This window comes from Notolepis coatsorum, assembly GCF_963971535.1.
Source record: "Notolepis coatsorum genome assembly, chromosome: 2".
NCBI lineage: Eukaryota > Metazoa > Chordata > Actinopteri > Aulopiformes > Paralepididae > Notolepis > Notolepis coatsorum.
Window position 1 is genome coordinate 143,735,656 of NC_140166.1, and position 13,658 is coordinate 143,749,313.

General features: G+C 45.6%; 1 protein-coding gene across 1 annotated transcript; it reads right to left on the bottom strand.

Moving 5' to 3' along the window:
- Positions 1-377: 377 nt before the first annotated feature.
- On the bottom strand, positions 378-4,643 carry lratd2b (LRAT domain containing 2b). Its single transcript, XM_084307299.1, has 4 exons — positions 4,527-4,643; positions 3,353-4,107; positions 1,833-2,173; positions 378-654 (listed from the first exon to the last, which is right to left on the bottom strand). The coding sequence occupies exons 2-4, from the start codon at positions 3,776-3,778 to the stop codon at positions 555-557; spliced, it is 867 nt and encodes a 288-aa protein (XP_084163425.1). The 5' UTR covers positions 3,779-4,107; positions 4,527-4,643; the 3' UTR covers positions 378-554.
- Positions 4,644-13,658: the final 9,015 nt, after the last annotated feature.

The following is a 13,658-nucleotide window of genomic DNA, read 5'->3' on the forward strand; positions in this document are numbered from 1 at the left end:
TTCATACAAACACTGTTTTTTTTTAAATAAACTGTTATAACGCCTCGAATAAATTAAAGTGCACACTCGCTGGGTGGTGAATACTATCCACAGGATAGTCGAGAGTGGGTAGAGCAGCGTGAGGATCAGAAACAGAGAAGCAGTAGTATTGGAGAGGTCTTTAAGACTTGACACACTACCGTAAAACCATTAGCCTCCATCACCGGAGTTCTGTGGGAGCGAAGCACCGCTGAGGTGAGGGACTCCGGAGTCACCGCGTGAGGGTTCATTATGGATCATGCGAGTTTAACCCCCCAAATGTTTAACCCCTAGGTGTGCAGCAAGCAGACACAACATGGCTCCATTGTGGGGGAAAAAACAACATCTTATTGGTTGATCAGAAACAGACCTACTACGCATCCTCTCCAACCAATACAAATGATTTGGTTTTAACACACAAAATTGCGCGCCGCCGTTAAGCATCTCCGAGTGCGGGAAAAGCACCTCTCTGGCGGCGGGACTGCGGATACAGACCCCCCCCCCCCCAGCTTCGTAACAGACAGACGACCCGGCCTTCAGTCGACAAAGTGGTCGTCCTTTATTTCGTGCGTCGTGTTGTTGAGGTGGTTCTCGATCTCCTGCGCCACGGCGCCTCTGCCGATCTGATCGTTGCGCCTGAATGAGTGAATGAACAAATGAATGAACGAATGAATGAATGAAAACGTTATTTAACAGAATGGGTACAATACAGTACGGCTCAATACACACAATTGTTAAGGGGATGCAGACCAGAGAAAGACTTTCGTCTTGTTTACATCAGGGTCCCCCATTTTCAATTCATATTGACATTTATGACATACAGGTATATAGTACTGTTACATTTGTGACATATACGATATGCAAATATACACTGTAAAAAATAAATGTTTTTTCACAGGAAATTCACTATTATTTTACTTTTGTTTTTCTACTGTGTAAATGCCATAAAAATACAGTAAATTACCTTTTATCAAAATATTAACCATTAAATAAAGGTTGTAATTAGGGCTGTCAGTTTATCGCATTAATTAGATACATTAATTACACAGCAAATCATCACATTATGAACATTTATTTTATTACAAAAAAAAAACGTTTCATTTTATTTAATTTCTTTATATTTTTTAATACAATCCACAAGAACGTAGATTACACATTTATAGATTTTTTTTTTTAAATGCCCATTTGCATGTTCTTGGTATCTGATTCTAGGGACATCTATGGATCTCAGGGAATGTATTCCCAGTGTCAGAAATACTGTGTCTGTTACTAGGCTTGAGTAAATTGTAATGAACCAAAGGAGAATATCAATTCAAATTTTTTTTATCTTAAGACTGTGAATAACACCGTGCTAAAATTGACCAGACCTGAAAAATCTAAGCAAATGAATAAATGGAAGATGATTAAACAGAAGGTTTTGTAGATACAGTACTGAATTCTGCCATCCGGACACATGCCATTTGAAATATGATTATAGAATATCAGGCCTAAAATGGCTATGCAATTAAAACGTGATTAATTAGATTAATTACAAATCCTGTAATTAATTAGATACATTTTTTTAATCGCCTGACAACACTAGTTGTAATCTGTAAATGTATTTGATTTTACTGTAATTTGACAGTAAGTATTTGGCAACCATTGATGCCAGACATTTACCGTTTTCGTGCAGCTTCTTTTCTTACAGTGTACAGTACTGTTACCCAGAGATCCTAACAGAGAATATATACATATGATGGGGAGGAGACTGTACAGTACTGTTACCCAGAGATCCTAACAGAGAATAATACACATGATGGGGAGGACCGACCCACCTCTTCTCCATCACCACGTCCTCCAGACTCTGGAACTCCAGCTCGTGGCTCCTCTTCTCCGACAGCAGCAGCTTCATGCGGTACGGCTGCTTCCCGATGCGTATCTCGCCCCCGATCTTGAACTCCCGTCTCCCGTACCTGCACCAGGCGGCGAAGCACTCGGAGTTCCTCCAGAGCAGCTCGCGGTCCCGCAGTCCCACCCGCTGCAGCGCGTTACGCACGGTCACCTCGGCGGGCAGCGCGCGGAACCGGTACAGTCCGTTCACGACGCGGCCCTTCTTCCCGCGACTCGCGTCCGTCAGGAAGCTGCTCTTGATCTCCGCCCGGTGCAGGTGCACCACCTGGAAGTATATATGCGATATGACGATATTAAATAAATATCGGGTACAGTTCATTAACGATACACTTTTTAAACACATCGTGGACATCGCGATGCTTTGAGCAAAACCTCACGTCAGTTTCTAAGCTGTAAGATGAGACTTACTTTAGCGCAGCGCTTTCCTCCCGCCCTCACACAGACACACACAGTTGCCCCATTTTACGTCACGCACACACACACACACACACACAGAGACAGAGAGGCGGTAACTAAGTTAGCCGCTAACTAAGCTAAGCTAACTAACGTTAGCCGCTAACCTTGGAAACGCTCACAGGGGAGTGATCCGGTGATTCGGCTCAAACAAGGGAGTAAACACGTTTTGCAATTATGCCACATCAATGTGGAATGCCCTACCCACAGCTGTAAAGGAATGTGAATCACTACGCACCTTCAAAACCACTCTCAAAGAGCACCTACGGGAGACTGCAATTCGAAACTGGCCCCTGTAAATGTCCTAACCCAACCTCCTCCAATGTACAGTTTCTTCCCCCTCAAATGTATATACTCTCTTTTTTTTAGACCCTTTCGGTATCACAAACAGTACTGTATTTGTAGATCTGGTATGTCATAAATGTATAGATGTAGCAGTACTGTCTATCTGTATGTCATGTATGTCATAAATGTCACTATGAATTGAAAATGGGGGACCCTGATGTAAACAAGACGGAAGTCTTTCTCTGGTCTGCATCCCCTTAACAATTGTGTGTATTGAGCTGTACTGTAGTGTACCCATTCTGCATTCTGTTAAATAACGTTTTCATTCATTCATTCGTTCATTCATTTGTTCATTCACTCATTCAGGCGCAACGATCAGATCAGTGTGTATTGAGCCGTACTGTATTGTACCCATTCTGCAATCTGTTAATACAAATTTCAAGCAATCAATTAATCAATCAATCCACAATACCAGTTCCATTAGTGGGGAAAGGGGGGGGGGGTGGTATATTGACGAGGCTTGACAACAGAGGTGTATAATCATCATATTGGCGTGACTGTATCCATCAAAGGGTTAAATCAAGCATTTTTAAGTGCTTTAGACTCTAGAGGAAATGTCAAAATATCGCGATATATATCGTGTATCGTGATAGAGAGCAAAATAAATATGGTGATATCATTTAGAGGCCGTATCGCCGCCCTATACCTGGAAGTCCCCCACGTACACGGCCCAGTGCGGGTACTGTCCGCGCGCCACGAACTCCAGCACGTCCCCCGGGCTGCACCGGTTCAGGAGGCCGGCGGCGGAGTGCAGTGCGGCAGCGCTCACCGCGTCCGGTGCTCCTCCTCCGACACCGCTCCTCCTCTCGTACACGCACTCCTCCCGGTAGTAGACCACGCACTCCGGCTCGTCCTGGGGGTCGAACGGCTGGACCTCCTCCTCCTCGTCGCCACGGCCCGGGTCACGGTGGCCGGGGGGCGGAATGTCTTCCTGCCCGTCGTCGTCGTCGCCGTTGGAGAAAATGTAAGACACTCCGATCCGCGGTACACCGTCACCCTCCGGTTCGAGCCCCTCCGCCGTGGGAACTTCTGCGTAGTTTAGATGAGTCAGTTTCTCCACCTGGTTCCCCATGATCAAGATGATGATGATGATGATGATGATGATGATGATGATGATGATGATGATGATGCCACTGCGAGGCGGAGGTTCAAATAAATAAACAAACAAAGATAATCCACCTGCCAGGGGAGAGGTGGTGTTGTTGTTGTTGTTGTTGTTGTCCGCCTCTCGGTGCCTCCCCTGGTCTCTCACACTGACCAGGGTTTGTAACTCGACTCACGGGGAAAGAAAATAACTAAATCCCAACTGGGACCGGGTGCCAGTAATCCATCGCCAGGCGGTTACCGGTTATCCACCACATCGATCAGAAGAACGGGATATAATCTCAGAAGTATGTTGACCTGAAAGAAACGACCACACATAGTGACTTAATTTTTTTTTTAAAGGCATATTCCCCACAGTCCAAACTATTTAGCATTTAGTATAGTAGTGGAAGTGCTTTTTATGATTAATTGAAAATGGGGGACCCTGATGTAAACAAGACGAAAGTCTTTCTCTGGTCTGCATCCCCTTAACAATTTCCCCAAGAGGATCAATAAAGGAATATCTTATCTTATCTTATCTTAATTGTGTGTATTGAGCTGTACTGTACTGTACCCATTCTGCAATCTGTTAATAAACTTTTCAATCAATCAATACAATTTTCAATCAATCAATCAATCAATAGTAAGCGAAATTCCAAACAGGTGTGGCTGCGTCGCACCTGTTGTTAGATCATAACCCTAACCCCCCCCCCCCACACACACAGCTAAACACTCACCTGCGACTAGGAGGAAGTATCTCGCAAACCCGTAATAAAAACAAACACCCCCAATCCGAGAAAAGATAAGTGTAGTAGTCGCCGCGCCGAGGCGGACCGGGTGAGCGCTCTCCTCGTCGGGACTGTGAACCACAGCGTCTGTTGCGGGGAAACTCAACAAAGCTCCCCGGTGACCGGGAGGAGGTATTGTGTTTTTAAAGCGACAGTGTCCCTGTTTCCTTCCAGCCAGCTCCGGCGATTTAACCCTTTCACTGCCACACTACAGAAGGTTAACTTAACCCTTTACTATCACACTACCGACGGGTTGTGGCACGTCGGTAGTGTGATAGTAAAGGGCAGTGGCGGCCGCTATGAACTACACTTGGGTGGTCGCGAGCAGGCATGCGTTGTTCATGGGACTGGGTAGCACGGTGTGTAACCTCACTCGCTATTTGCATATCAATAGCACCGGTCGTCAGGTGTGTTAAATACGTTCTCAGACACATTCACACCTACCTTGTTGTGAAGACGTGTTACATTCCATTCGTAGACGCAATTAGGCACTGTCTTTAGTCTGTGCCCAAGCGAGGGGACATTAAATGCGCATTCGCGGGAGCTCGCGCACGCGCCGGGAGCGCGCGTGCACGTGGTGCGTGTCACTCCAGATGATTTCAATAACGCACCACTGGTCGCGAGTTCATTCATACTACACTAGTACACGTATCATCATCAATCCAATAATGAACACATATATCTTGTCATTTTAAACAAGTTACCATTAATTCATTCAGCCATTATCAGTGGTGCATTATTGAAATAATCTGGGGTTGCACCAGGCGCAGAACTTTGTTCCTAGCGGTGGGGGGACATATTAGGGGGCGTGGTCAGTGACGTTGCAGGGGGGGGGGGGGGGTAGGGGGGGGGGCGCCCCCCCTTCCATTTTTTTTTCTAATACCAGGTGTGCAATACGCATTTTCCCAGGCGGTGGCGCCTCTTGTAAGAAGTGGTCATCGTGGAGCCAGGGCTTGTCCAGCTGCACGTCCGCTAATTTAATATAATGATACTAGTGAATTTTTTTAACTCTGTCAAAATAAACAAGCTGCATAGGCATAATAAACTGTAAGCGACATATACATGTTTGCACTGTCTTTTTTCTATTATAAAGTGCCTCTCGAGACTCGGGTCCATAACACATAACAGATCATGCAGTCATTTGATTGTAATGCAGGTGCTCGCATTATAAATCGAATGTATGCGAGACAAACAATGTAATCGTTTTGATGCATACATCTCTGCCCAGCCTACCCCACCTGTTGCTGTTGCGCCCCCGCACAGAGAGACCCATATCCCGCACCAGAACGCTACGACGGGGACGTCTCTAAATGTCATGCCTTTATTTTTCAATATTCACTAGTATTCGGACAACAGCCGCACACTTAAAGTGATACATCTAAAATCGCTTACCTTACCTGTCGGGGGTCCAGGACTCCTGCGTTAGAATGAGCGACAGGCAGCTCTCCACTTCCCTCTGCAATTCGTTCCCTGCATACATCGCAAAAGGTATTCGACCACCCTCCCGGGGGCTTGGATAGTTCTTGTAACTGCCTCCGTGTTCAAGTTTAACTTAAGTATGATGTCATAGACTATGTCAAATGTCATGACTCATAGTAGAATCGGCTGGCTTGTTCGCCATCCGCCAGGGAAACCGCAGATATATTCTTTACTGCGAATTGAGAGCGTCCCAAAACTGCATTCTGAAATCATGCGGGGACATTTTCCGGGGACCCCCCGCAAGTTACGCCCCTGGGTTGCACGCACCTAATGGCGCCACGTGCACGCACGCTCCCAGCGCGTGCGCGCGCTCCCGCGAATGCGCATTTAATGTCCCCTCGCTTGAGCCCAGACTAAAGACAGTGCCTAATTGCCTCTACGAATGGAATGTAACACATGTCAATTGTTGGGAGTTAGGTGTGAATGTATCTGAGAACGTATTTAACACACGTGACGACCGGCGCTATTGATATGCAAATAGCGCGAGTACTTATCTTATCTACTCCGTGCAACCCCGTCCCATGAAGAACGCATGCCTGGCCATTATGCATCTCGCGCTGCGAAATTAACACGCTGTGTTGAGAGTGAGAGAGAGAGAGAGAGAGAGAGCAAGCGAGAGAGAGCAAGCGAGAGAGAGAGAGAGAGAGAGAGAGAGAGAGAGAGAGAGAGAGAGAGAGAGAGAGAGAGAGAGAGAGAGAGCGCGTTTGAGCGTTCTGATGTGCCATAGCCCATAGTTTACCAGACCAGGATTTTGTCAATGTCAACACAGTTGGAACCTGGAAGCGATATAAAGAAACGAATTGCCAATAAATGTGAAGTTATCAACCTCTGTTGTCAAGCCTCCTCAATATACCCCCCCCCCCCCCACCCCCCCCCCCTTCCTCACTAATGGAACTGGTATCGCGGAATCACGTTAGTTAGTTAGTTTAGCATTAGCTGAGTGGCTAACAGCGGCTAACGTTAGCTGAGTGGCTAAGAGAGAGAGAGAGAGAGAGAGAGAGAATTAACTCACTTTGTTTAATTGAAACGTGGTCCAGCCGGAGGGCTTGATAAAGTGTATGTCCACTGACTGTCCCCCAGACTGTTGTCGATGTATATCCACTGCCCACTGTCCTGACTCGAGACTGCATCACAACACAACACACAGCATCGAACATCCTGCAAACTACCTGGCGTTCTATCGTCCACTTCTAAGCAAAACCGAGAAATGCGGCTACGGAAAAGTACTGTCGTCGCCGCGTCGGCCAATCAGAGAGCGTCTCCGAGAAATGCGGCTACGGAAAATACTGGCGCTGCTTGCTTAAATGATAATAGATCGCTTGGAAAAGCGCCCGACTTCCATCATAATACATCATATTTCAACGCACAGTGCGTTACGCACTGATTGGCTGCGACGGATACAGCGATTGAAACCAGTTGCACGCCCACTGTAAGCGATATTGCGTCTAGCCCGAGAGAAATGCGGCCGAGAGAAATGCGGCTACGGAACGTATTCTCTATAAGACAGTCACTTCCTGTTCATGGAAACAATTATTTATATTTGATATATTAACATTATATTGTGCATTGGAAACACAAACATACTTAAAATGAGTAAATATTATTCATTTTAAACATGTTTTATATTATTTATAGGGCTATAAAAAAATTAAAAAAATTATAATATTTTTTCTTCTTCTCTCTTTTAACCAGGGTTAACCAGGGGGGGCGGCGCCCCAGCACCCCTAGTGGCGAGCCGCCACTGGTAAAGGGTTAACCTTCTGTAGTGTTGAATGAATGAATGAATGAATGAATGAATGAAAACTTTATTAACAGATTGCAGAATGGGTACAGTGCAGTACAGCTCAATACATACAATTGTTAAGGGGATGCAGACCAGAGAAAGACTTTCGTCTTGTTTACATCAGGGTCCCCCATTTTCAATTCATCGTAACATATATGACATACATGACATACAGATAGACAGTACTGCTACATCTATACATTTATGACATACCAGATTTGCAATTACAGTACTGTATTTGTGATACAAAAAGAGTCCAGAAAGAAAAGAGTATATACATTAGGCATAGAAACTGTACATTGGATTGGGTAGGTGGGGGGGGGACTGTACATTGGAGGTGGTTGGGGGGGGGGGGGGGGGGGGGGTTGGGTAGGAGTGGGGGGGGGGGGGGGGGGGGTTGGGTAGGAGTGGGGGGGGGGGGGGGTTGGGTAGGAGGGGTGGGTGGGGACTGTACATTGGAGGTGGTTGGGTGGGTGGGGGGGGGGGGGTGGGTAGGAGGGGTGGGTGGGTAGGAGGGGTGGGTGGGGGACACTGTACAACTGTACAAACAACACTGTACATTGGATTATTGACAAGACCATACTTGGTAATTTACTGTACATTGGAGGGGGTTGTGTTCGGACATTTACAGGGGCCAGTTTCGAGTTGCAGTCTCCCTTAGGTGTTTTTTGAGAGTGTTTTTGAAAGTGGGTAGTGATTCACATTCCTTTACAGCTTTGGGTAGGGCGTTCCACATTGATGTGGCATAATTGCGAAACGTGTTTAGTCCCTTGTTTGAGCCGAATCTGGGTTTAACATGATTTGTGGAGCTCCCTCTGGTGTTGTGATCGTGGTATTCACTGACCTTTGGGAAGTATTTAGTCATGTACATGGGTACCTTGGTCGTGTAGTGTATCTTGTAGACCAGGCCCATTGCAAGTTGCTGTACTCTGTCGTCTACTCTAAGCCATCCTAGGTTGTCAAAGTGGGCAGGGGTGAGGTGGGTTCTAGGAGTAAGGTCAAGCAGTAGTCTGACCAGTTTGTTTTGAGATGTTTGTAATTTTGTTTTTAGCGCCTTTGAGGTGCTTTGGTACCATGAGGTGCAAGCATAGTCGTAGTACCCTTGAATGAGTGCTCCTGCTAGAGTCTTCAGGGTATTCTTGTTTACCAGTGAGGAGATCCGGTACAAGAAACGAGTTCGTTGGTTGACTTTTTTTATTACATTGGATGCCATTTTGTCACAGGAAAGATTTGCCTCTAGGATGGAACCCAGGTAGGTAATATCTTCTTTCCTTGTGACAATATTGTCACCCACTGTAACTGAGAAGCCGTCGGTCTTGCTGAGTTTGTTATTTGAACCGAAGAGAATGGACTCTGTTTTGCCCATGTGTAATGATAGTTTGTTATCAGCGAGCCATATGCAGATTTTGCTTAGTTAGTTCTGAGCTGAGGGTTTTTTCAACCTGTAACTTGTTCTTGTCAGAGACCAGCAGGGCTGAGTCGTCCGCAAACAGGAACAAGTTGCAGTCACAAGCTGACGACATGTCATTTGCATAAATTAGGAACAGTAGCGGACCTAGTATGCTTCCTTGTGGAACACCACAGTTTACTGTGAGGGGGGGGGATAGGGTACCGTTTACCTCCACCATCTGCTCTCTCCCCTCCAGTCGGTAGTGTGATAGTAAAGGGTTAACCTTCTGTAGTGTTGCACGTCGGTAGTGTGATAGTAAAGGGTTAACCTTCTGTAGTGTTGCACATCGGTAGTGTGATAGTAAAGGGTTGAATGAATGAATGAATGAAAACTTTATTTAACAGATTGCAGAATGGGTACAATACAGTACGGCTCAATACACACAATTGTTAAGGGGATGCAGACCTGAGAAAGACGTTTGTCTTGTTTCCATCAGGGTCCCCCATTTTCAATTCATATAGACATTTATGACACACACAACATACATGACATTTATGGCATAGGGACATATAGGTATTTAGTACTGATACATTTGTGACATAAACGGTATTCAAATATACAGTACTGTTACCCCTAGATCCTGACAGAGTATATACATATGATGGGGAGGGGACTGTAAATTAGGAGGGGGTGGGTGGGTGGGAGAGAAATATACATACGGCGGGGAGGGAATATATACATGCGGTGGGGAGGAGACTGTCTATTAGGAGGTGGTGGGGGTTTTGGGCATTTACGGTGGCCAGTTTAGAATTGCAGCCTCCCGTAGGATCTGACATGGTCAACACACATAGACACAGTAGTAAAGAAAGCGAAGCAGCGCCTCTACCACCTGAGACAGTTAAGGAAGTTCAGAGTATCGGGGAAGATACTCCAGTCCTTCTACTCAGGAGCTGTAGAGAGCATCTTGACCGGAAACATCACTGCCTGGTATGGAAACAGCACGGCACAGGACAAGAAGGCCCTACAGAGAGTGGTGCGCTCAGCCCGAGCGTACCACGGGTATTGCGCTACCTACCCTGCAGGTTCTATACAACAAGAGGTGCAAATCCAGAGCCTGCAGAATAATGAAAGACCCCCACCACCCCAATAACAGCCTGTTCCAGTTGCTGAGGTCAGGCAGACGCCTGCGAACCCCAGCTACTAGGACGGAGAGGCTTAGGCTCAGCTTCTTCCCCCAGGCCATCAGAGCCTTGAACAATGAACATTGAGAGCCACAGAAACTGAACTATCGATGTGATATATCAAGAAATATCTACAGCAAGAATTCTGGGTCTCAACGAATCCCAAATGTCAATGTGGGTAGAAGTGGTGGAGAGAATAAAAGCTAGCTTATAATGGTAGTGTCTGGTTAGGAGTGAGGGATAATGGAGGTACTATCCAAGGAGGGGTCCGGGAGGGGGGGGTTCGAGCTGGAGCATATGTGTGTAGGGTTTTAGAAAATAGGTATTAGGGGTATGTCCTATATAAGCATTTGTATAATTGTTAATTTCGCTGGATATACACTGTATACGGTTAAAATATTATTATAGACTTTTTTTTTTGTCTTGTTTCTGTACTTGCATGTAATTTTAACCACCTTGACTGTTAGTTGCATTATGCATTATGTGTTGAGTACTGACTTTTAATAATTTCTGTTTTGCAATAATAAAAAAAAAAAAAAAAAAAAAAAAAAAAAACTGAACTATCCACACACAAGCACACACAAGCACACACACGACACGCACGCTGAGCACGCTCACACACTAGCAGCCACTTTAACACTCATGCCGCACACACGCACACTTATGGCCAAGAGGAAAGGCCACTTTAAATTAGTATAACAACAGGAACAGTGTATTGCACTACTAAAGCTACCTAGCATGTCCTATATGCTCTGTAAATACTATGTACAGATACCGAGATGTCACACCATGTTACCTGTTTATTGCACTGTTTTTTTATTGGATTCTATTATATGTTGTACCACTGTATTTTTTTTGGATTCTATTATATGTTGTACCACTGTATTGCACATCGTCGCGGGCAAGACCACCCGCATTTCATTGTATACCTGTATGCCGTGACAATTAAAACTCTTGACTTGACTTGACTTGACTAGGTGCTCTTTAAGAGCGGTTTTGAATGTGGGTAGGGATTCACACTCCTTTACAGCTTTGGGTAGGGCGTTCCACATTGATGTGGCATAATTGCGAAACGTGTTTAGTCCCTTGTTTGAGCCGAATCTGGGTTTAACATGATTTGTTGAGCTTCCTCTGGTGTAGTGGTTGTGGTATTCACTGACCTTTGGGAAGTATTTTGACATGTACATGGGTACCTTAGTCGTATAGTGTATCTTGTAGACCAGGCCCATTGCAAGTTGCTGTACTCTGTCGTCTACTCTAAGCCATCCTAGGTTGTCAAAGTGGGCAGGGGTGAGGTGGGTTCTGGGGTTCAGGTCAAGTAGTAGTCTGACCAGTTTGTTTTGTGATGTTTGTAATTTTGTTTTAAGCGCCTTTGAGGTGCTTTGGTACCATGAGGTGCACGCATAGTCGTAGTAACCTTGAATGAGTGCTCCTGCCAGAGTCTTCAGGGTATTCTTGTTTGCCAGAGAAGAGATCTGGTACAAGAATCTAGTTCGTTGGTTGACTTTTTTTATTACATTGGATGCCATTTTGTCACAGGAAAGATTTGCCTCTAGGATGGAACCCAAGTAGGTAATTTCGTCTTTCCTTGTGACAATATTGTCACCCACTGTAACTGAGAAGCCGTCGGTCTTGCTGAGTTTGTTATTTGAACCGAAGAGAATGGACTCTGTTTTGCCCATGTGTAATGATAGTTTGTTATCAGCGAGCCATATGCAGATTTTGCCTAGTTCCGAGCTGAGGGTTTTTTCAACCTGCAACTTGTTCTTGTCAGAGACCAGCAGGGCTGAGTCGTCCCCAAACAGGAACAAGTTGCAGTCACAGGCTGACGACATGTCATTTGCATAAATTAGGAAGAGTAACAGTCCTAGTATGCTTCCTTGTGGAACACCACAGCTCACTGTGAGGGGGGGGGGGGGGTAGAGTACCGTTTACCTCTACCATCTGTTCTCTCCCCTCCAGGTAGGATTGCATCCAGCTCACTGATAAGCTATCAAAACCAATTGCTTTTAGCTTGTCAATCAGAATGGAGTGATTGACAGTGTCGAAGGCCTTTTGTAGGTCCAGCATGACCATGCCGCAGTATTTGCCCGCGTTCACCTCTTGTTTGATGTGGTCGTTCAAATAGAGGAGGCATGTGTCAGTGGAGTGGGACGTTCTGAAGCCAGATTGGAATTCGTAGATTAGATTTTTTTCCGCCAGGTACTTTTCGACCTGTTCGTAGACTATTTTCTCCATGACTTTCGAGATGGAGGTAAGAATAGAAACAGGGCGGTAGTTCCTGGGTCTAATTTGCTGCCCTTTTTGTGCAGAGGGGTCACTCTCGCAATTTTGAAGTCCTTGGGGACGTGTCCCTGTTTTATAGAGAGGTTTATTATGTGTGTGATGACTGGGGTGATGGCGGCTGCTGCGTCTCTGAGGAATTTGGAGGGGATGTTGTCATGGCCAGTGGCCTTGTTAGGTTGGAGGGCGCTCACTTTTTTGAGTACCTGATTGATTGATTGATTGAATCAACTGCTTCTCAGTTACAGTGGGTGACAATATTGTCACAAGGAAAGATGAAATTACCTACCTGGGTTCCATCCTAGAGGCTAATCTCTCCTGTGACAAAATGGCATCCAATGTAATAAAAAAAGTCAATCAACAAACTCGATTCTTGTACCGGATCTCCTCTCTGGTAAACAGGAATACCCTGAAGACTCTGGCAGGAGCACTCATTCAAGGGTACTACGACTATGCTTGCACCTCATGGTACCAAAGCACCTCAAAGGTGCTAAAAACAAAATTACAAACATCTCAAAACAAACTGGTCAGACTACTGCTTGACCTTACTCCTAGAATCCACCTCACCCCTGCCCACTTTGACAACCTAGGATGGCTTAGAGTAGACGACAGAGTACAGCAACTTGCAATGGGCCTGGTCTACAAGATACACTACACGACCAAGGTACCCATGTACATGTCAAAATACTTCCCAAAGGTCAGTGAATACCACGATCACAACACCAGAGGGAGCTCCACAAATCATGTTAAACCCAGATTTGGCTCAAACAAGGGACTAAACACGTTTAGCAATTATGCCACATCAATGTGGAACGCCCTACCCAAAGCTGTAAAGGAATGTGAATCGCTACCCACTTTCAAAACCACTCTCAAGGAACACCTACGGGAGACTGCAATTCGAAACTGGCCCCTGTAAATATCCTAACCCAACCCCCTCCAATGTACAGTAATTTACCTAGTATGGT

Excerpts from the sequence above, each read along its gene's own strand:
- lratd2b (XM_084307299.1), bottom strand. The coding sequence starts at position 3,778 with ATGGGGAACCAGGTGGAGAAACTGACTCATCTAAACTACGCAGAAGTT. Across the intron at positions 2,174-3,352 it reads TGTACGTGGGGGACTTCCAG|GTGGTGCACCTGCACCGGGC; the intron begins GTATAGGGCGGC and ends ATATACTTCCAG. Across the intron at positions 655-1,832 it reads GACGTGGTGATGGAGAAGAG|GCGCAACGATCAGATCGGCA; the intron begins GTGGGTCGGTCC and ends TCACTCATTCAG.